The sequence below is a fragment of the Phacochoerus africanus genome, chromosome 2 (genome assembly GCF_016906955.1).
Source record: "Phacochoerus africanus isolate WHEZ1 chromosome 2, ROS_Pafr_v1, whole genome shotgun sequence".
In the NCBI taxonomy this organism is placed as follows: Eukaryota; Metazoa; Chordata; class Mammalia; order Artiodactyla; family Suidae; genus Phacochoerus; species Phacochoerus africanus.
This window is the reverse complement of record NC_062545.1, coordinates 86035997-86059102: the sequence shown is the minus strand read 5'-3', so window position 1 is coordinate 86059102 and position 23106 is coordinate 86035997. Positions and strand designations below refer to the sequence as shown.

At 36.4% G+C, this 23106-nt stretch overlaps 1 protein-coding gene across 1 annotated transcript in view; it reads left to right on the top strand.

The window, feature by feature from the left end:
• The window catches only part of TTK (TTK protein kinase), a 47246-nt gene that overhangs the window by 18488 nt on the left and 5652 nt on the right, over positions 1 to 23106 (top strand). The window contains 8 exon segments of the mRNA XM_047763372.1: positions 5260 to 5396; positions 7012 to 7111; positions 7114 to 7140; positions 8149 to 8238; positions 17327 to 17484; positions 17610 to 17761; positions 19677 to 19801; positions 21423 to 21503. Of these exon segments, the coding sequence (XP_047619328.1) occupies positions 5260 to 5396; positions 7012 to 7111; positions 7114 to 7140; positions 8149 to 8238; positions 17327 to 17484; positions 17610 to 17761; positions 19677 to 19801; positions 21423 to 21503 (870 nt within the window).

Here is a 23106-nt window from a genome sequence, read left to right as displayed (position 1 = left end):
CTATATGTCAAGCCGAATCCTTTTCTATTTTCAATAGTGTTTCTAGATTGCTGGTAGACTGGTTCAGGGGTTAGGAAACTACAGCCTAGGAGCCAAATTTAGTTCCCAGCCTGTCTGCCTATAAACAGTGTTTTATTAGAACACAGCCATGCCCGCTTATTTACTTCCTGTCTGTGCCTCCTTTTGAGCTGTAACAACAGAGCTGAGTAATTGCAACAGGGAGCAAATGGCTGGTTAAGCCTAAAATGTTTACTATTTTGCCTTCTACAGAAAATTATATACTGATCCCTGAACCAGTGCAATGCTATACCAAGCATTTGACAATTTCCTATTGTCGTCCTTAGGGATAAAATAGAAAAATAAAGGCTACTCAGTGTGAACTCATAACAGGTTGAATGGTCATTCCCAGTGATGAAGGATGTGGTGGACAACTGGAGAGCTAGCCATAGCTACGTACAGTCCATGGTCGCACACTTCACTATTACTCCTGAGTTGTAGTCTAACTCAGCAGTTCTCAGATAGTTTGGTTTTGGCACCCTCTTTTATTTATTTATTTATTTATTTATTTATTTATTTATTTATTTATTTATTTATTTATTTATTGTCTTTTGTCTTTTCAGAGCTGCACCCGCAGCATATGGAGGCTCCCAGGCTAAGGGTCTAATTGGAGCTACAGCTGCTGGCCTACGCCACAGCCACAGCAATGCTGGATCCTTAACCCACTGAGCAAGTCCAGGGATCGAATCCATAACCACATGGTTCCTAGCTGGATTCGTTTCCGCTGCACCACAACGGGAACTCCGGCACCCTCTTTCATACTCTTGTTTATTGAGGCCCCTAAAGAGCTTTGGTAAAAACCAAAATTAGGTGATGTTTATCTGTATCTGGTATATTAGAAAGTAAAACCAACAAGTTTTTAACTATTAACATAACAATAAACTTACTAAATGTGACTATAGATACACTTTTTTTTTGCTTTTTTTGGGTTTTTAGGGCCACACCCACGGCATATCAAAGTTCCCAGGCTAGGTGTATGATTGGAGCTACAGCTGCCAGCCACAGCCACAGCCACAGCAACACAGAATCCAAGCTGCATCTGTGACCTACACCACAGCTCACGGCAATGCCAGATTCTTAACCTACTGAGCAAGGCCAGGGATTGAACCCGCATCCTCATGGTTACTAGTTGTATTCATTTCCACTGTGCCACAATGGGAACTCCAGATAGATTTCTATTTTAAAATTTTTGTATTGATTTATTGAGTGATTGATAAATAACATTCTAGTAGTTCTAGGTGAACAATATATTATTTGCTATTGTATACACAGGTGATCCTTTCTCCTCACAAGTTTGAACTGTGTGAGTCCACTTACATGAGAATTTTTTTTAATAAACATGTACTATAATGCTACATGATGTTCGGGTGGTTGAAACCAAGGGTCTAGAACTGTGGATACAGAGGGCCAACTGTAAAGTCATGAGTGAAGTTTTGACTTTATGGGAGGTCAGTGCACCTAACCTCCCAGTTGTTCCTGGAGAAGTGATCCCCACAATAAGTCTAGCTAACATTCACCACTGTACATAACTATAGTCTTTTTCTTGTGATGAGAATTTTTAAAGATCTACTCAGCAACTTTCAGATATGCAATACATTAGTATTAACTCTAGTCACTGTGGTGTTCATTACATTCCCCAGACTTATGTATCCTATAACTGGAAGTTTGTATCTTTTGATCTTCTTCACTCATTCTGCTCCCCACCCCCAGTAGTCACCAAACTATCTGTGAGCTTGGTGTTTTTGGTGTTTTGTTTTGTTCTCGAGACTTTGCATATAAGTGATACTATGCATTATCTGTCTTTCTCTGTCTGGCTAATTCACATAGAGTCCTCAAGGTCCATCTATGTTGTCACAAATGGCAAGAATCATACCTTTTTATGACAGTAATACTCCATTGTATGTATCTACCCCATTTTCTTTAGCCATTCGATGGGCACTTAGGTCGTTACATTTCTTGGCTATTGTAAATAGTGCTGCTATGGACATTAGGGTACAGATAACTTTTCATGATAGTGTTTTACTTTTCTTTTGATAAATACCCAGAAATAGAATTGCTAGGTCTTACGGCATTTCTATTTTTAATTTTTTGAGGATCCTCCATACTATTTTCTACAGTATGGCTGCCCCAAGTTACATTTTCACCAACACTACACAAGAGTTCCATTTTCTCCACATCATTGTCAACAGTTGTTATTTCTTGTGTTTTTGATAATTCTGACAAGTATGAGATGATATCTCATTGGTTTTGAATTACATTTCCATGATGATTAGTGATGTTGAATAGCTTTTCATGTATCTGTTGGCTATTTGTATGTCTTCTATAGAAAAGTCTCATCAGATCCCTTGTCCTTTTTAAGTTAGTTATTGAGTTTTGGTATTGAGTTGTGTGAGTTGCTTATATATTTTGGATATCAACCCCATTAGATTTGTGGTTTGAAAATATTTTCTCCCATTCCATGGATTGTCTTTTCATTTTGTTGATGGTTTCCTTTGTGTGCAGAAAAATTTTTAGTTTGATGTAGTTCTACTTGCTTATTTTTACTTTTGTTGTCTTTGCTTGCTTTTTTAAAATTTTCTTTTTATGGCTGCATCCACAGCATATGGAGGTTCCCAGGCCAGGCACTGAATCTGAGCCATAGCTGCGACCCATGCTGGATCCTTTAATCCATTGCGTTGGGTGGAGATCTAACTCTCACACCCATAGCAACCTGAGCTGCTGCAGTCAGTCTTTCTTTTTTTTTTTTTTTTTTTTAGGGCTACACCTAGGGGTTGAAGCGGAGCTACAGCTGCCAGCCTACACCACAGCCACAGCAGCGCCAGATCTGAGCCATTTCTGCAAACTATATCACAGCTCACGGCAGTGCCAGATCCTAAACCCACTGAGTAAGGCCAGGAATCGAACCCGCATCCTCATGGATGGGTTTGTAACCCACTGTGGCACAACAGGAACTCCTGTAGTCAGATTCTTAACCCACTGTGCCATAGTGGGAATGCCTATTTTCCTTGCTTTTGATGTCAGATTTAAAAAAATCATTGCCAAGACCCATGTCAAGGAACTTACTCTGTATGTTTTCTTCTAGAAATTTTGTCTTCAAGTCTTACATTCAAGTCTTTGATTCATTTTGAGTTAATGTGTATATGGTGAGAGATATTAGTCCAGTTTCATTGTTTTGCATGTGGCTGTCTTCTTTTCCAACACCACTGATCTGTGTCTGTTTTTATGCCAATGCCATGTTGTTTTGATTACTATAGTTTTGTAATATGGTATGAAGTCAGGAAACATGATGCCTCCAGCTATGTTCTTTCTCAGTGTTGCTTTGATTATTCACAGTCTTCTGTGGTTCGATAAAAATTTTAGGATTGTTCTATTGCTGTGAAAAATGCCGTTGAGATTTTGATGGGAATCACATTGAATTTTTAGATTGCTTTAGGTAGTATGGACAATTTAATATTCTCCCAATCCATGAGCACAGAGTAGCTTTTTGTTTATTTGTGTCTTCAGTTTCTTTCATCACTGTATATAGTTTTCAGTATACAAATCTTTTACTTACCTGGTTGAATTTATTTCTAGGGTCTTTTTAAATTGTTTTTTTATTTTCTTTTTCTGATAGTTTGTTATTCTAACAGTTTTTTTTTGGTGGACTCTTAAGGATTTTCTGTATATAATATATCATCTGAAATAGTGATGGTTTTATTTCTTTCTTTTCAATTGGATACCTTTTATTTTTGTTTCTTGCCTTATGGCTGTGGGTAGTTCTTCCAATGCCATGTTGAGTAATGGGAGCAAGAATGGGCATCCTCATCTTATTTCTGATTTTAGAGGAAGAGCTTTCATCTTTTCACTGTTGGTTATGATGTCAGCTATGGGCTTGTCATACATGGCTTTATTATGTTGAGATATATTCCCTCTGAATTTTTCTAAACAAAATAATTATAGTGAGGAGAGTAATATTGTTTTATAATTTTCAGTTTCTTTAATGGTTGGCTTAACAGAAGACTGGATTTCTTGTATCTGCTTTTGCTTTCAATCTATTTCATTATTATTTGCCTTACATATTGTTTTGGGAAAACTCTAGTTTATACTCATGAAAGAATGAAATTGAAAAGGGCAAATAATGTCTTAGTGTGGTTATGAAAATAGCTTTAACCTCTCAGACTCTCTGTAAGAATCTTGGGGAACCCTTTCTGCTCTTCTTGGATCACTCTTTGCAAACTGTTGATCTAAGTAATGGACTGGGTAATAAATGTTAGATGAGAACAATTCTGGCAGGTCAAATCATGGACAAACAGCATCTCCTCTTTTTTTCCTTTTTAAAATTTATAGACCAATAAGATGGCAAAGGGACTTTAAACTATTTATTTGTCATTAGGGAAATGCAAATCAAACCTGCAATGAGATACCACTTAACACATCAAGATGGCTCTAATTTATTTATTTATTTTTTTGTCTTTTGTGGTTTATTTTATTTTATTTATTTTTGTCTTTTAGGGCTGCACCCATGGCATATGGAAGTTCCCAGGCTAGGGGTCGAATTGGAGCTACAGCAGACGGCCTATACCGCAGCCACAGCAACTCGGGATCCTAGCCACATTGGCAACCTACACCACAGCTCAGGGCAACGCCAGATCCTTAACCCACTGAGTGAGGCCAGGGATCAAACTGTGTCCTCATGGGTCCGAGTCAGATTCATTTCCTCTGAGCAACTATAGGAACTCCACAGAGCACTTATTTAGATTATAAAAGCTCAGTGTTAGTTAGACCAGCCCTGATGGGAGGGATATTAGGTCCTGTTTAGTTAAGCAGTGCTGTGTGCCTTCCCTTTACCTGTCATCCATTTGGGGAAAATATAACAGGTTTCAGAATTTAGAGTCAAATCTCTATCCTAAAAAGCTGCCGAGGAGCTCCTGCTGTGGTGCAGTGGGTAAATGACCCTGCATTGCTGCAGCTATGGCTTAGGTTGCAGCTCCAGCTCAGAATGATCCCTGGCCAAGGAACTTCCATATGCTGCAGGTGCAGCTGAAAAAGGAGGGGAAAAAGTTGTTGCAAGTCTAGAATGCATGTGTCTACCTATTTCAGCATACTTTTGTCTGCTGAAACTGTACATATTATAATTTTATTTTAGAAGGTATAATGTTTGTGAAACTGTCGAATGGGTGACTAATTTAAAAACCCTAAATCATGTTTTTTATTTTGGTTTAGCCAAAACAAACCACTTTTGAGCAACCTGCCTTTTCAGTTTCAAAGCAGTCACCGCCAATATCAGCACCTAAGTGGACTGACCCAAAATCTATTTGTAAGACACCCAGCAGCAGTGCCTTGGATGATTACATGAGCTGGTAAATACTTTTGGATCTTAGCTTGCTTGGTACAATAGCAATAATGTGGGCTTCAAGGCCAAAGAGATCTGGAGGTGGGCCCAGCAGTATTACTTTAAAGACCTTAAAGTATTATAATATATAATAGTTGCAGACTATTGCATTTGGAGTGGATAAGCAATGAGATCCTGCTGTATAGCACAGGAAACTATTCCCAGTCACTTCTGATGGAACATGATGGAGGATAATGTGAGAAAAAAATGTATGTATATGTATGTATGACTGGGTCACTTGGCTGTATAGTAAAAATGGACAGAACACTGTAAATCAACTAAAATGGAAAAAATAAAAATCATAAAATATATAAATAAGTAGACAAAAAATTAAAGCCTTTCTGAATTAATATTATTTTTCTCAGCATCAGTTTTTTCCTCTGCAAAAGGGAAGAAGGTGGCTACAATGTATTTTTAAGGATTGTTATGAAAGTCTCTGTCATTGTAATCTGTACCTACTGTACTTTTTATACCTATTCACCTATAAATATTTTAAGTATGCATAACTTCCTGATAATCATGCATTTTCACATGGTTATCTAATTAGAGAGATATTTTAAAAGTTATTAGCATTCTTAAAGTGGATAAAAGGTGGGTACGTTTTATAGCAAAAGAGGTATTAACTGGAGTGAGATGGTTTCTGAAAGAGGTTGCTGGTATAGTTCTGGTGGTGTTCAAAACGATCAGCTGGAGTGACAGATGAGTGAAGAAGTTGAATGGTCAGTGCTGATAGATAGGAAACACAAGGGATACTGCAAAAGCAACCACTGGCACATTTCAAAGAAAGGAAAGGATGTGGTATAGCATATCCTACAACTAGTGGCTATATTTTTAATATATTTTTAATGTCTTAGAAGATAACTGATGTCCATGACGCCTTTTGCTTCTCATTTTCATAATTTAATATTTGATCTCAACTAGAACTGGCCTTGGGGTTTTATAACCTATTCTCTTACCTATTTAATACAGTTCTGCTATACATTACATTTTACTACACTTAGAAGGTTTTAATGACTGACTGCTAACTAAACTAGGGATGTAATTATTTCTTGTGAAATTAGGTTTTTTATTGTCAACAATTATTTGAAGATTCTTTTGTGCCAAGCACCGTTCTAGGTGTTAAGAATACAATAGTGAATAAGACAAACAAAGCACAAATGTGAGCTGAACAGCTGTATGTTCAAAGGCCAAACTCCTGTGATGTAATTGGCTTTCACAAGTTTCTAGTAGGCCCTTATAGGACATTATTGTTAAAAAGCACTCAAAATCGATGATCAGTCATAGGCTGAGCTTTGCCTTTGGCTAAATTTTATAAAATAGCCCCAACTCTATATTTTAAATGACATTTATTTTAATAAGAATTTCTTGCATGGGGACAAAAAATTACTTTAAGAATTTTCTCCAGTTGAAATTTCTGGTGGTGGTGTATCTAGAATAAATAATTCAGCTGTATCAGGAAAACTGACCGAGATACTGTTTGATATAACACATTTAAATTTATATCAGCCCTTTAAAATCACACAAAATCTGAGTCAGAATCTTGTTTTTAATGTTTTGAATTTAAAAATATATATCTTATCTAGTTTTAGAACTCCGGTTGTAAAGAACGACTTTCCACCTGCTTGTCAGTTGTCAACACCCTATAGCCAACATGCCTGTTTCCAGCAACAACAGCAGCAAATACCCACGTTACTCCACTTCAGAATTTACAGGTTTGATAAACTTTATTTATGATGGTACACGTTAAGGTATGATCAGTTTTAAAGATTATATTTTTGCAGCCTCTAGTTAAGAAAAAATGTTAAGGACTTGGCCATTCTTAGTCCCAATAAGCAAAACTCTTTTCTGATATTCACATAAAGGTGCTTTGACTTTGAGAAGTTACTGCGAAGTTAATGAAGTTTTTTCACTAACTGGGCCAAAGTATCTAGTTTGAATTGCTAGATAGAATTTCTTTTGTAATCTAGGTTGTTTTTGTTCCATTTAACTATTTAAGCCAGCTATTAGTGAGCAGCCTCATTTCATTGTCTGATTAATATACAAGTAAAAATTTAAGAATATCATAATAGCAATATGAGATGCTACTAGAATATGTTATAAAGTAATTATAAAATAATAAAAAAAATTTACTGTTTAGGCGATTGTTAAGGCCATTTGGAGAAGAAAATTACTCAAATACTCTCTTGACATCAGTACTGACTTTAGTTTCTAATAACTATCTGAGAGGCAGCTTAATTGTGATAGAAAGTAAAGGCTTTGAAGGGGGACCTTGGCCTTGACTCTTGGCCTCACTGTTTATCTGCTATGCGATCTTTGACAAGTTAAACTCTTGTGCTCATTTCAACATCTATAAAATGGGGATAATAAAGCTGTATGTTATTTATTTTTGCATCTGGAGTTCGCATCGTGACTCAGTGGAAATGAATCCAACTAGGAACCATGAGGTTGTGGGTTCGATCCCTGGCCTTGCTCAGTGGGTTAAGGATCCGGCGTTGCCGTGAGCTGTGGTGTAGGTTGCAGACGCGGCTTGGATCTGGCGTTGCTGTGGCTCTGTTGTAGTTTATGTCTTTGACCAAACTATGTAAATTGCCTCTTTAACATATTATGACATATTACCTAAGATTTCAGATAATTTCAAAATTGGAAGCATTTCACCGTATTAAATGCAAGCTAGGTTCTTAGGCATGTTCTTTGAATTTTTGTATTTTTTAATTATTTAGATTTCAGCATCCTCTTCAAATGAATGTATTTCAGTTAAAGGGAAAATATATTCCATACTGAAGCAGATAGGAAGTGGAGGTTCGAGTAAGGTAAGTATCTTAAAAATTTAAGGAATGAATTTAAATATTTTAAACTTTCCTTGTCTTTTTATCTTTGGGGCCCTTTTTTCTTAACTTCTAGGGGCCCACATTTCCCTTAGCAAAAAAAAATCTTTCTTATCCCTTCTCCCATCCCTTCCCCTCCACAAATGGTGTATATCTTTAGCCCATTTCTTAATTCCAGTTCCCTGCTCTCCCCTCCATGTCCTATGATTCCATATTTTTTCTCTAAATAATATTAGTATTGACTCAGGGGTGGCAAATGGCAGCTTTGTATCATCACAAAAAGAGTCTTTCTAAAAGTGGATCAGACTGATGTAAATAATAAATAATTGAAATAATAAATAACTGATATACCTAAGATGATTCAGCAAGGTTTTTGATCAATGTTTTTTTTTTAAGGCTGCACCTGTGGCATATGGAAGGTCCTGGGTCAGTCAAATCAGAGCTGCAGCTGCCGGCCTACACCACAGCCATAGCAACACTGGATCCTTAACCCACAAAGGGAGGCCAGGGATCAAACCTCTCATCCTCATAGAGAGACAACGCTGGGTCCTTATCCTGTTGAGCCACAACAGGAACTCCTAATTAATAGGTTTTGTTTGAGTTCTCCTTTTCAAAATCAGAGTTTAGTAACAAATAAACTTCTAGAATTGCAGTAGATCATTTCCTAAATTTATCTGGTTACTAAATTTATATGGCTCTAATTCTCTGGATAGATTGCATCTGAAAAGAGTTGTCTAAGCTTATCTTCAGTTTTTCTCATTTTATGCTCTTAAATCTACTTAAATCAGATTTTCATCTTTACCTTCATTAATCACCAAAGCAATTATTATCAAAATCACCAGTGACCTCCATATTTTTGCCAAAATTAATTCTTAGCTTTGATTCTGAGTAACTTAGAATTGAGGACAGTTGATTATTCTTTCTCACTGAAGCTTTTTTTCCCACTCGTCCTCTTCAGTGTTCCGCCTCTCCAATTGGCGTCTTCCTCATGCCCTAACCTCAGTGGTGTGATGCCCCTGAGCTCAGTCTTGGCCTCTTTCTTCTCTCTCTAAACTCACTCATTTCCTTGGTGCTCTCATTCAGTCTCACGGTTTTATATACCATGCACATGCATTTCCAGCTCAAACTTGTCCCTTGAATTCCAGACTTGTATATTCACTTTGACTGCTGAGCATCTTCTTGGGTGTCTACAAGATATTTAAAACTTCATATGTCCCAAACGTACCTCTTGCTTCATAGTCTTTCCCATTTAAGTAAATAGCAGTTTCATTCTTCCAGTTATCAGGCCGAACACTCTGGGGTCATCACTGACTCCACTTACTCACACAGTCATCCAGCCAGTCAGCAAATCTTGTTGGTTCTTCCCAAAGCCTTTCAGAAAAATCTGACTATTCTTGGACCACATCAACTATTACCACTGTGGCCAAAGCAACTTCATCTTTTCACCTGGATTGTTACAGTAGCCTTCTGACAGGTCTCACTGACTCAGTCCTTGCTCTCCTGGTCTGTTTTAACATGAGTTGATTTTCTTCCAGATATCCTCACATCTTTGCTCAAGTGTCTTTCTAATCAGGCCCTCCCTGACCTCACTCTAAAATTACAACTTCTACCTTCCTGTTGCCTCCACTCTCCACTCCTGCTTTGTTCTCTGTATCAGATCTTCTAGCATGCTGTGTAGTTTACTTACTAGGTTTTGTTGTGGGGGTCCCCTTGCACTTGAATGTGAACTCCATAGACATCAACTACACTTAAACATTTGCTCTGTTACCTAGAACACTGCCTATAACGTGACAGAGTCTGAAGTGTCTATTGAATGAATGGACTATCCCTCCTCAGTTGTTTTGCTACTCTTAGTTGTTATGAATGATATTATGAAGGCCTGTTGGGTTCATGTGAAGTTTTGCTATAATTTTTTAAGCCAGCTGACAATAACTAGACTTGCTTCAGATGTCAAATTAGCTTATAAGATATGTATGTTACCACCTTAGCAGTTGTTCAATAATATTAGTTTCTTCTCTGTATACATTTTCTCTGTTCTTTCCCTTGCCTGACATTGTAGGCATAGGAATAAAGAGACTATGCAATAGATTTTTATCAATATATTTCCTTATTATTTAGTAGCATGTTTTCAGAAGATAGAGAATAATCTTAACCATTTTTCCTTGAAGGATAATGAAGACGTAAGCTTACTTAAGTCAAGGGCCAAGTGATAAAGCTATGACTGGCTCATATTTTATTAGTACAATTAAATTATTATTTAATTATGATGGCATTGACAAAAATCAGCATGCCTCAAGGAAAACAGGGTAATGTGTTTTATGAAATTAACGTTGTTTATGTTGTCTCTTCTAGAGTATAAGTGGCCAACTAATAATGTGTTAAGAGCTCTTAGAAAAGTCATAGGGCTAATAGGATGGTCAAGACACTGGCCTTTCTACTTCTTTCACTAGTTTTCCATGAAACTGACAAATTATAACTCTGACACTATCTCTGAAATGGAAATGAGGGCTCCCTATTTCATCTCATCAGTTACTGGCAGAGCAGGGACAACAGGGGAGTAAAAGCATGTACATTGCAAAAAGTTGATTTAAAAGTTTTTGGGATTTCTTGGTGACTCAGCAGTTTAAGGATCTGGCATCACTGCTGTAGCTCAGGTCACTGAATTGACCCAGGGTCCCACCCCTGGCCAAGGAACTATTGCATGCCTTGGGCAAAGCAAAAAATAAAAATAAAAAATAAAAATAAAGTTTTCAAGTACTCAAAAATTTTGAGATCTTTGTTTTAACATCTCTCTTCTGCTGTATCTGAGTTTAATATGGTTTGAAATGTCTGCTTTATTCTGTCCTAATTGTCTTTAATGGTGGCAAACATTTGCTACACTTCACACACATCAGCCCAGTCATCTTTCCAGCCCTGCGTGGCAGGTGCTCCTAACAACATTTTAATTGTATAAAGCAGAATAGCAGATGCTCTCAATTCTCTGAGATTTGTAAGGCTGTGTATCATGCAAAATGGCTTTGTGCTGTTTTAAAATTACTTTTCCCACTTTCCTTGCTATTTTCTGCTGCCTCTTATGCTATCACTATTTTATGCCTATTTCCATCTAATTTGCTTTCTGTGTAATTCAAACCAATAATACTTTATTAAAGTTTTGTATTTAAAATACAGATAACTAAGCTGTACCTGACATCAGGACAGACGCTGCTTATTGGTACAGTTTCAGTGCATGAACCTCTTACACACTTTGGTTCTATTTTTATTCCTTGCCAGTATTTGGTGAATAGTCAAGGTTAATTGGCTTTTATTTTTATTTTTTTACCAAAGCCCAAGAATATGTTTTTTAATGATTTTTATTTTTTCCATTATAGCTGGTGTACAGTGTTCTGTCAATTATCTATTGTATGACAAGGTGACCCAGTCACACATACATAATTTTTTTCTCACACTATCATGCTCCATCATAACTGACTAGATACAGTTCTCTGTGCTATACAGCAGGATCTCATTGCTTGTCCATTCCAAAGGCGGTAGTTTGCATCTATAACCCCAGATTCCCAGTCCATCCCATTCCCTCCCCCTTGGAAACCGCAAGTCTGTTCTCCATGTCCATGATTTTCTTTTCTGTGGAAAGGTTCATTTGTGCCATCTCTTAGATTCCAGATATAAGTGATATGGTGTTTGTCTTTCTCTTTCTGACTTAATGTCACTTAGTATGAGAGTTCTGTTTCCATCCATTTACAGCAAATGGCATTGTTTTGTTCTTTTTTATGGCTGAATAGTATTCCATTGTGTACGTATACCACATCTTCTTAATCCAGTCATCTGTCAATGGACATTTAGGTTGTTTCCATGTCTTGGCTATTGTGAATAGTGCTTCAGTGAACATGCAGGTGCATGTGTCTTTCAAGGAAAGTTTTGTCCAGGTATATGCCCAAGAGTGGGATTGCTGGGTCATATGGTAGTTCTATATTTAGTTTTCTGAGGTATCTCCATACTGTTTTCCATAGCGGTTGTAACAATTTACATTCCCACCAACTGTATTGTTACCTTTTCTCCACACCCTCTCCAGCATTTGTTATTTGTGAACTTAATTAATGATGGCCATTCTGACTGGTGTGAGGTAGTACCTCATAGTAGTTTTGTTTTGCATTTTTCTAATTATCAGTGATCTGGAGCATTTTCTCATGTGCTTGGAGGCCATCTGTATATCTTTGGAGAAATGTCTATTCAGGTCTTTTGCCTACTTTTCAATTGGGTTGTTGACTTTTTTGCTGTTGAATTGTATAAGTTGTGTATTTTAGAGATTAAGCCCTTGTCAGTTGCATCATTTGAAATTGTTTTCTCCCTTTCCACAGGTTGTCTTTTTGTGTTTTTTATGGTTTCCTTTGCTGTGCAAAAGCTTGTCAGTTTGATTAGATCCCACTGGTTTATTTTTGCTTTTATTTCTGTTGTTTTGGGAGACTGACCTGAGAAAACATTTGTAAGGTTGATGTCAGAGAATGTTTGCCTATGTTTTCTTCTAGGAGTTTGATGGTATCTTGTCTTATGTTTAAGTCTTTAAGCCATTTGAGTTTATTTTGGTGCATGGTGTAAGGATGTGTTCTAGTTTCATTGATTTGCATGCAACTGTCCAGGTTTCCCCAGGAATACTTGCTGAAAAGACTGTCTTCTTCCCATTTTATATTCTTGCCTCCATTGTCAAAGATTAATTGACCATAGGTGTTTGGGTTTATTTCTGGGTTCTCTATTCTGTTCCATTGATTGGTATATCTGTTTTGGTACCAGTACCTCACTGTCTTGATTACTGTGGCTTTGTAGTATTGCCTGAAGTCTGGGAGAGTTAGGCCCCACTACTTGGTTTTTGTTCCTCAGGATTGCTTTGGAAGTTCTGGGACTTTTGTGGTTCCATATAAATTTTTGGATTGTTTGTTCTAGTTCTGTGAAAAATGTCATGGATAATTTGATAGGGATTTCATTGAATCTGTAGATTGCTTTGGGTAGTATAGCCATTTTTACAATATTAATTTTTCCAACCTAGGAGCATGGAATATCTTTTCATTTCTTTGAATCCTCTTTAATTTCCTTGATTAATGTTTTATATTTCTCAGCATATAAGTCTTTTATCTCCTTGGTCAGGTGTATTCCCAGGTATTTGGTTTTTAGGGGTACAATTTTAAAAGGTATTGTATTTCTATATTCCTTTTCTAATATTTCATTGTTAGTATACAGAAATGCAACTGATTTCTGAATGTTAATCTTATATCCTGCTACTTTGCTGACTTGCTTGATCAGTTCAAGTAGTTTTTGGGTTGAGTCCTTAGGTTTTTCTATGTATAGTATCATGTCATCTTCATAGAGTGCCAATTTTACCTCTTCTCTTCCAATTTGGATAGCTTTTATTTCTTTTGTTTGTCTGATTGCTGTGGCTAGGACTTCCAGTACTACGTTGAATAAGAGTGGTGAGCATGGGCATCCTTGTCTTGTTCCAGATTTTAGTGGGAAGGCTTTCAGCTTTTCTCCATTGAGTATTACATTTGTTGTGGGTTTGTCATAAATGGCTTTAATTATGTTAAGGAATGTTTCCTCTATACCCACTTTGGTAAGAGTTTTGATCATGAATGGATTTTTGTCAGATGCTTTTTCTGCATCTATTGAGATGATCATGTGGTTTTTGACCTTTCTTTTGTTCATGTGGTATATGACGCTGATGGATTTGTGTATGTTGAACCATCCTTGTGCCCTGGGATGAATTCCACCTGGTCGTGGTGTATGATCTTTTTTATATGTTGTTGGATTCGGTTGGCTTAAATTTTGTTGAGAATTTTTGTGTCTATGTTCATCAAAGATATTGGTCTATAGTTTTCTTTTTAGGTGGTTATCTTTGTCTGGTTTTGGAATGAGGGTGATGGTGGCTTCATAGAATGTATTTGTGAGTGTTCCTTCCTCTTCAGCCTTTTGAAAAAGTTTAAGGAGGATGAGTATAAGTTCCTCTTTGTATGTTTGGTAGAATTTGCCTGTGAAGCCATCTGGTCCTGGACTTTCATTTGTAGGGAGTGTTTTTATGACATTAAATTTCATTTCTAGTGATCGGTCTATTCAGTTGATCTATTTCTTCTTGATTCAGTTTTCGCAGGCTGTAAGTCTCTAGAAAGTTGTCCATTTCTTCTATGTTGTGAAATTCATTGGCATATAATTGTTCATAGTATTCTCTTATGGTTTTTTGTATTTCTGCAGTATCTGTTGTGACTTCTCCTTTTTTATTTTTTATTTTGTTTATTTGCTGTTTTTTTCTCCCTTTTTTGGTGAGTCTGGCCAGAGGTTTGTCAATTTTGCTTAACTTTTCAAAGAACTAGCTCTTGGTTTTATTGATTTTTTTTTTCTATTGTTTTTTTAATCTCGAGTTTATGGATTTCCTCTCTGATCTTTATGATTTCCTTCCTTCTGCTGACTTTAGGATTTGTTTGTTCTTCTTTTTCTGATTCCTTTAAGTGATGGGTTAAGTTGTCTATTTGAGATTTTTCCTCTTTTTTGAGGAAGGCCTGTATCACTATGAATTTCCCTATGAGCACTGCTTTTACGGCATCCCATAGATTTTGAATAGTTGTATATTCATGATCATTTTTCTCGAGGTATTTTTTAATCTCCTTTTGATTTCTTCAGTGACCCATGGGTTTTTTAGTAGCACGTTGTTTAGTCTCCATGTAGTCAGTTTTTTCTCATTTCTTTTCCTGTGGTTGATTTTTAGTTTCATGCCATTCTGGTCAGAGATGAAACTTGAAATAATTTCTACACTGTTAAATTTGTTGAGGTTAGTTTAATACCCCAATGTGATTGATACTTGAGAATGTCCCATGTGCACTTGAGAAGAATGCATATGCTGATTTTTTGGATGTAATGTCCTGAAAATGTAGATTAAGTCTAACTTTTCTGTTACGTCATTTAGAATCTCTGTTGCCTTATTGATTTTCTGTCTGGAGGATCTGTCCATTGACGTGAGTGCAGTGTTAAAGTCTCCTACTATTATTGTATTCCCATCAGTTTCTCCTTTTATGTCTGTTAGTATTTGCTGTGTGTATTTGGGTGCTCTTATATTAGGGGCATATATATTGATGATTGTAATATCCTCTTGAATGGATCCTTTTACTATTAAATAGTGTCCTTTGTCCTTTTTTATGGCCTTCATTTTAAAGTCTATTTTGTCTGATATGAATATTGCAACTCCTGCTTTCTTGTCTTGTCCATTGGCATGAAATATCTTTTCCCATCCCCTCATTTTCAATTTATATGTGTCCTTTGCCTTAAGGTGAGTCTCTTGTAGACAGCAGATTGTAGGTTTTTGCCTTTTTATCCAATCTGACACTTTATGTATTTTGATTAGAGCATTCAGTCCATTGACATTTAAGGTAATTATTGATAAATATTTATTGCCATTTTAAACCTTGTTTTCCAGTTGAATCTGTTTCTCCTTTGTTCCTTTCTTTTTTGTGGTTGGATGATTTCCATTTATTTTATGCTTGTGTACTTTTCTTTTTAGTTTTTGTGAATGTAATGTTTGATTTTGATTTGTGGTTGCCCTTTTTTTTTAAGTATGTTAACCCCTTCCTGTATCTGCTTGCTTTAGCCTGATAGTCATAAAACCTCAAACACATTATTAAAAAAGAGAGAGACTAGACTTTCTTATTTTCCTTTCCCACATTCTATGATTTTGAAATTCTTTTTTAACATCTTCATGTTTGTCCTTTTGTTATTCCTATGTTAATCATCACTTTTACAGTAGGTTTTTTTTTTTATTTGTTTGTTTTCCTCTTTTAGATCTGTATGCTGGCTGATTTAAATGATTGCTTTGCAGTTGTGGTTTCCTCCATCCTATTTCTTCTCACTTCTTTTTTTTTTTTTATTTTTTTTATTTAGAGAAGCCCTTTCAGTATTTCTTATAGAATGGGTTTAGTATTGCTGTACTCTTTTAGTTTTTGTTTGTTGGAGAAATTCCGTATTTCCCTTTCTGTTTTAAATGATATTCTTGCTGGATAGAGTATTCTAGGCTGTAAGTTTTTCCTTAATTGGCTTTTAAATAAATGATGTCTCACTTCAGTGTGTCAAAAGATATAAATGAATAATTTTTTTTTGCTTATACCTGCATTTTGTGTCTGAATTCTCACATTTTTGAAGCCCTACCCCTACTGCATGTTTCCTGAAAGTTAGGCACATTAGCAGTGTTTTTGAAATGTATTATTGGCCCTATCAATATTGCTTGGAAGTTGGCTGTCATTATAGCCAGAGCAGTTTGACCTGGAGCTCAACCTGCATACAGAATCATGTTATTCCTATCAACTCCATTTTGAAAATTGGACCTGATCTACTTTTTACAACCAAATGTACTGATAGCTTACAATTAGTACCTATTTTTTTTATTTTTTTGTTTGTTTGTTTGATTTGGCCATGCACACAGCATGTGAAAAGTTCCTGGGCCTGGGATCAAACCTAAGACACAGCAGAGACAACACCAAATCCTTAACCACTAGGCCCCCAGAGAACTCCAGTACCTATTTTTAAATATTTTCTACTACATGAATGAAATTGTCAACTCCACGCACAATGGAATAAATACCATCTGTGAAGTGAATTGACTGTTACAGCTCTTAGTCTTCCTTAGCCTTTTCCTTCCTTCCTTACCTTCTTTTTCTTTCTTCCTTCCTTCCTTTCTTCGTTCCTTCTTTCCTTCTCTCCTTCTTTCTCCCCTTTTCCATAGCATTTTTCAGTGTCTTTTTCTTTTTTTCCCCCAGTTAAGCCATCTAACAGTGTCATGAATGTGTGTGAAATTCAAATTACCATTCTTAATATGTTGATATGAAAACATTTTAGGTTTACACCTTTGAGTTACTGAATGCCAATTTTCATCGGCCGTTGAGAATATACTTTACTCTCCTAACATGTTTTTTTTTTTTCTATACTCAAAATAAGCCCAGACCTTTTATTCACATCAACAATTCTTAACCTAAGTTTCTAATAAATGTGGAGATATTGTGACAGTATGTAGTGTATTATAAACTTTTTCCTTTGTTCTACTCTATAGGTATTTCAGGTGTTGAATGAAAAGAAACAGATACATGCTATAAAGTATGTGAACTTAGAAGAAGCAGACAGCCAAACAATTGATAGTTACCGGAATGAAATTGCTTATCTGAATAAACTACAACAGCACAGTGATAAGATCATCCGACTTTATGATTAGTAAGAATTTTTTTAATTTAAAAGGAAAATTTGGGCGGAGGCTTTAATTCTTAAGATAAAGCTTAATAGTATGCCTATGCTTAACCATTTATTGTTCTGTTGTTTTTGTTTGTTCTTAATGGCAGCGAAATCACAGACCAGTACATCTACATGGTAATGGAGTGTGGAAATATTGATCTCAATAGTTGGCTTAAAAAGAAGAAATCTATCAATCCATGGGAACGCAAGAGTTACTGGAAAAATATGTTGGAGGCAGTTTACACAATTCATCAACATGGTATTTTAAGATCTCTTCATATATAAAATTAAAATATCCGTTAATATGCTATCTTAGAGAACTACCTCTATAATTTTAAGGTATTGGTTATTGGCAACTTTAGACTTATTTAGCACCTTTACTTAAAACTAAATGTTTGGAATTTTATTTAGTGAAAATGAAGGGACAAAACTATTTCTTTCAAATGCTGTTAACCAAAGGATATCAAATCCACACATTCATAATGCAAAATATATCTGTATCATTATAACATAGTCCATAGTCCTGGGTCTCTAAATGCTTGGATTATAGTAGATCTGAGACTTTGGAGTCAGGCATCCTAAAAATCTGAAATGTTTATTTCACTCATTACCCTAGTCATTATGTATTATGTATCTTGTATGGAGTTGGTTTTAATTATTTTTAACTGTTAGCTCTACATTCAGTTTTGGCTTTTTACACATTTAGACTCGGGTTTTTTTTTAGGGCTTCTTTGCCTCTACTTTATCCTTAGTTTTTCTTTAATGATTTTTATTTTTTCCATTATAGTTGGTTTACAGTGTTCTGTCAATTTCTACTATATAGCAAAGTGACCCAGTCACACGCATATATACATTATTTTTTTCACATTAACTTCCGTCATGTTCCATAATACAGAGTAGATATAGTTCCTTGTGCTCTACAGCAGAATCTCATTGCTTATCCACTCCAAATGCAATAGTTTGCATCTATTAACCCCAGACTCCCAGTCCATCCCACTCCCTCCCTCTCCCCCTTGACAACCACAAGTCTTTTCTCCAAGTCCCTGAGTTTCTTCTCTGTGGAAAGATTCATTTGTGCCATATATTAGATTCCAGATATAAGGGATATCTTATGGTATTTGTCTTTCTCTTTCTGACTTAATGTCACTTAGTATGAGAATCTCTAGTTCCATCCATGTTGCTGCAAATGACATTATTCTGTTCTTTTTTATGACTGGGTAGTATTCCATTGTATATGTATACCACATCTTCTTACTCCATTCATCTGTCAATGGACATTTAGGTTGTTTCCATGTCTTGGCTATTGTGAGTATGCTGCAATGAGCATATGGGTGCCATGTATCTTTTTCAAGGAAAGTTTTGTCCAGGTATATGCCCAAGAGTGGGATTACTTGGTCATATGGTAGTTCTATATTTAGTTTTCTGAGGTATCTCCATACTGTTTTCCATAGTTGTTGTACCAATTTACATTCCCACCAACAGTGTAGGAGGGTACCCTTTTCTCCACACCCTCTTCAGCATTTGTTATTTGTGGACTTATTAATGATGGCCATTCTGACAGGTGTGAGGTGGTACCTCATAGTAGTTTTGATTTGAATTTTTCTAATAATTAGTGGTGTTGAGCATTTTTTCATCCTTATCCTATTTTAACTAACTATAATGTAGATAATTGTAAATTGTCTCCTTGTATCTCCCTTCCTTTAAGTTAAAAGATGATACACCAGTGATCAGGCTGTAGGGATGGAGGAGTCAGGTCCTGCCGTGTGGCAGTGTCCTTTACGGTGCTCTCTTGCAGTCAGAGTGGTTGTTAAAAGCATAAACTCTGAAGCCAGATGGCCTGGGTTCAACTCGTGATATTCTTACCTAGGCCATGTGATCCTGAACAAATTGTTCAAACTCTGCCTTTGTTTCCTCAACTGAAAATGGGGCTAGTACTAGCACTTACCTTGGCATTGGCATGAGGTTTAAATGATTTAATACAAGCAACAAACTTAGAAAAGTGCCTGGCACATAGCAGATGTATGTTCTATATAGTCTATGTTTGTAGAATATATTATAAATGAATATTTAGTTTGATTGACTAAAGGAATCAACTTGGTAAGTAGTTTTTGAATTTTTTTTGTACTTGGAATGTTTTACGTGGTCTAATATTATATTGGATTTTGATTTTGAAGGAATCATTCACAGTGATCTGAAACCTGCTAACTTTCTGATAGTTGATGGGATGCTAAAGCTAATTGATTTTGGGATTGCAAACCAAATGCAACCAGATACAACAAGTATCATTAAAGACTCTCAGGTAATGAATGGCTGGTTAGTACACAGTAGAGTTCAGTTCCTTTTCACTTATGAAGTATTATTTTGCGAATGAGGATTTTATTTTTTCCTATCTCATTTTTCAAAGAATTTGAAGCCTTTTATAAGAATAGATCCTATAACTATAAAAACAAACCAAAACCACAATTAACACAATTTAGTAGAGAAAGTCAAGATCCGCTAGAAATATATCCAGCAATTTTGAATGCTTTTCCTGTAGTTAAGGAAGAGAAGCAGTAATACCTGCCTTGGAAATCTTCATGGTCATTACCTGAAATTCACTTGAAACTTTGTCTCATTTTCCTGGTAGCAGCCAAAGAGAATTCCAGTTTCAGATAAAGTTGTCACCATAAAAACTGAGATGATGACAACCAAAGAAGGACTGAAAATCATCCTGCTTGGAGCCAAGGAGATGTGTTCCATGTTTACAGATTTCTGATGTGGATCTGCCTTAAACCTAGGAGTTTGAGCCGCTCCCGCGGCATAGGGAGGTTCCCAGGCTAGGGGTCTCATTGGAGCTATAGCCACTGGCCTACGCCAGAGCCACAGCAATGCAGGATCCAAGCCGCATCTGCGGCCCACACCACAGCTCACAGCAATGCCGGATCCTTAACCCACTGAGCAAAGCCAGGGATCGGACCCACAACCTCATGGTTCCTAGTCGGATTTGTTAACCACTGTGCCACGACAGGAACTAGATTTTTTAAAGAGTAGATGAGCAGTTCACCCTTCAAACAATTCTGTTTAACAATCTCTTCTTTTTTATATCAAAAATATGACTGAACATTTAGTCATAAATCACCTTGAAGATACCTTCTATGGCAAGACTCTGAAGTGCAAGTATTCTGTGTTTGAAAGCAAAACCATTTTAAGGTGAAATGAATGCATTGTAAGCTTGTCGTAACCTACCGTGGAAACTCTAGCATGATTTAGATGCCCATCCCATCTCTATTTGGCACAGGCCCAGACAGTACTTGGAGAGAAAGCTAGACTTGCAGTTGATTGATTTATTTAAAAAATTATTCTGGGAGTTCCTATTGTAATGAACCCAGCTAGCATCCATGAGGATGTGGGTTCATTCATGGCCTCCATCAGTGGGTTGAGGATCTGGCGTTTCCGTAAGCTGTGGTGTAGATCACAGACATGGCTCAGATCTGGCACTGCTCTGGATGTGGCGTAGGCCAGCTGCTGCAGCTCCAATTCAACCGCCAGCCTGGGAATTTCTATATGCTGCACTTGCCACCCTGAAAAGTAAAACAAACAAATTATTCTGGGTCTTTTCTAGTACAGAAATGATTGCTCAGTTCCTTCAAGTTTATGGTCATTAATTTTATCCTGGAAAGTTTTACGGTAGCTGCCCACCAAAATCATAGGAATAGCTCAGCATTCTCAGGAGTCAATTTTCTGATTGTGACTCTAACTTAATTTGCTGGAATTGTGAAGAAATTTGTCTTGATATTTTTGTCAGTTATTTGAGTTTCTCAAATTATTACTGAAATTTGTAGTTATGCAAATTCCTAAGAATCTGGTATTCACATTTAAAAAAATCTAAAGCAGAATGAAGTGTTTTCATTGATTTGTATTTTCTGTGATTTGGCAAGTAGGTCGGTACAGTTAATTATATGCCACCAGAAGCAATCAAAGATATGTCTTCCTCAAGAGAGAATGGGAAATCCAAATCAAAGGTACTGTAAAAGTTATTTATATCCCACTTATCTGACACCAGGGGGGAATAGACTCCTTTTTTAGGCCATTACACAGACTTTGCCTTATTAAGCAGACTGTCATGGGATTCAGTTTCATCCTTCATTGATTTGAGATTGTTCTTTTAATATTGTGCTTTTATTTATGTATTTATTTATTTTTGCTTTTTAGGGCTGCACCTGCGGCATATGGAAGTTCCCAGGCTAGGAGCTGAATTGGAGCTGCAGCTGCCAGCCTACCCCACAGCCACAGCAACAGGGGATCCGAGCTGCATCTTCGACCTACAACATAGCTCATGGCAATGCTGGATCCTTAACCCACTGAGTGAGGCCAGGGATCGAACCTGCGTCCTCATGGATACTAGTTGGATTCCTTTCCATTCGCCTCAGTGGGATCTCCCAAACAGTACCTATTTTAAAAGTAATTGAGGGAGTTCTCTGGTAGCCTAGTGGTTAAGGATTTGGCAATGTCACTGCTGTAGCTCAGGTTTGATCCTTGGTCTGGGAACTCCCATGTATGGTGGGTGTATCCCCACTCCCTGCCTGTGCCCCATAAAAGTAATTGAGGATTAAAGCACTTAGTACATTATTCACCTAGAAACAACAATAAACATGCTTTTATTTACAAAATTAAATTTTCCTTCCGAGAAAAATGTGACTTCTAAATATCTTTTCAAATAGCTGGCACAAAATTATGCCACCTAGTCTCTTATAAAAATTCTTTTTATATCTTTTTAGCTTCTCCTTTTAACATTTAGATTTGTCTCTTTTCTTTTTCTTGATTAGACTTGCCATGGATTGTTCATTTTAAAGACCCAGGTCTTGATTTTATTTATTCATTCTAATTTCATTTACTCTCTCTAATTATTTTCTACTTTTATCCTTGTTATTTATATTCCCCTTAGGTTTTTTCCTAGCTTCTGTATTTAAATAATTACTATTTTAATTTTAGTATTCTCTATAATTTAAAATTACAACTAAATTTTACTTTGAGTTTTTACTTTAGCTGGTACTTGTAGGTTTTACAGTAGTGTTTCCCATTTTCATCAATTTCCAAAATTTCTAATTTTCGGCATTTAAATTCTTTCATTCAGTTTTACTTTAAATTTATTTTGAACTATGTGTAGTATTTAGTTTTTTTTTCCACTTGTCAACTTAGTATGTAGTATTGGTAAATCTCAATTCAACTGAATCACCTGCTACCCAGTGACTTTAGTGGTACTGAATAGAAGATATTTTTATCTCAACATGTGAGGTAGTCCCTGCTGTAGAAGGGCTCAAAACCCCTCCCAGTCTAGCTTTGTTCTTTCCAGTGAATGCTTGTTGGTTCCTCGAGGTTGCTGTTCTGAGGTTGCTATTCTGAGGTCATTCCCTCTGCTGCAGATGCCTCTGCCTTGCAGGACTTGTGGCTGTTGGGGATTTGTCTCCATTCACGTTCTGGTTTTATTGCAGATATTTTCCAGATGTGTATGGCTTTGCCACCACACTGCTCTATCTTATCTGGGGATTTGGAGAGTCTGACAAACCCCGCTGCCTTTTTCCCAGAATCTGAAATTCTGAGTCCATGATTAGCATTTAGAAATAC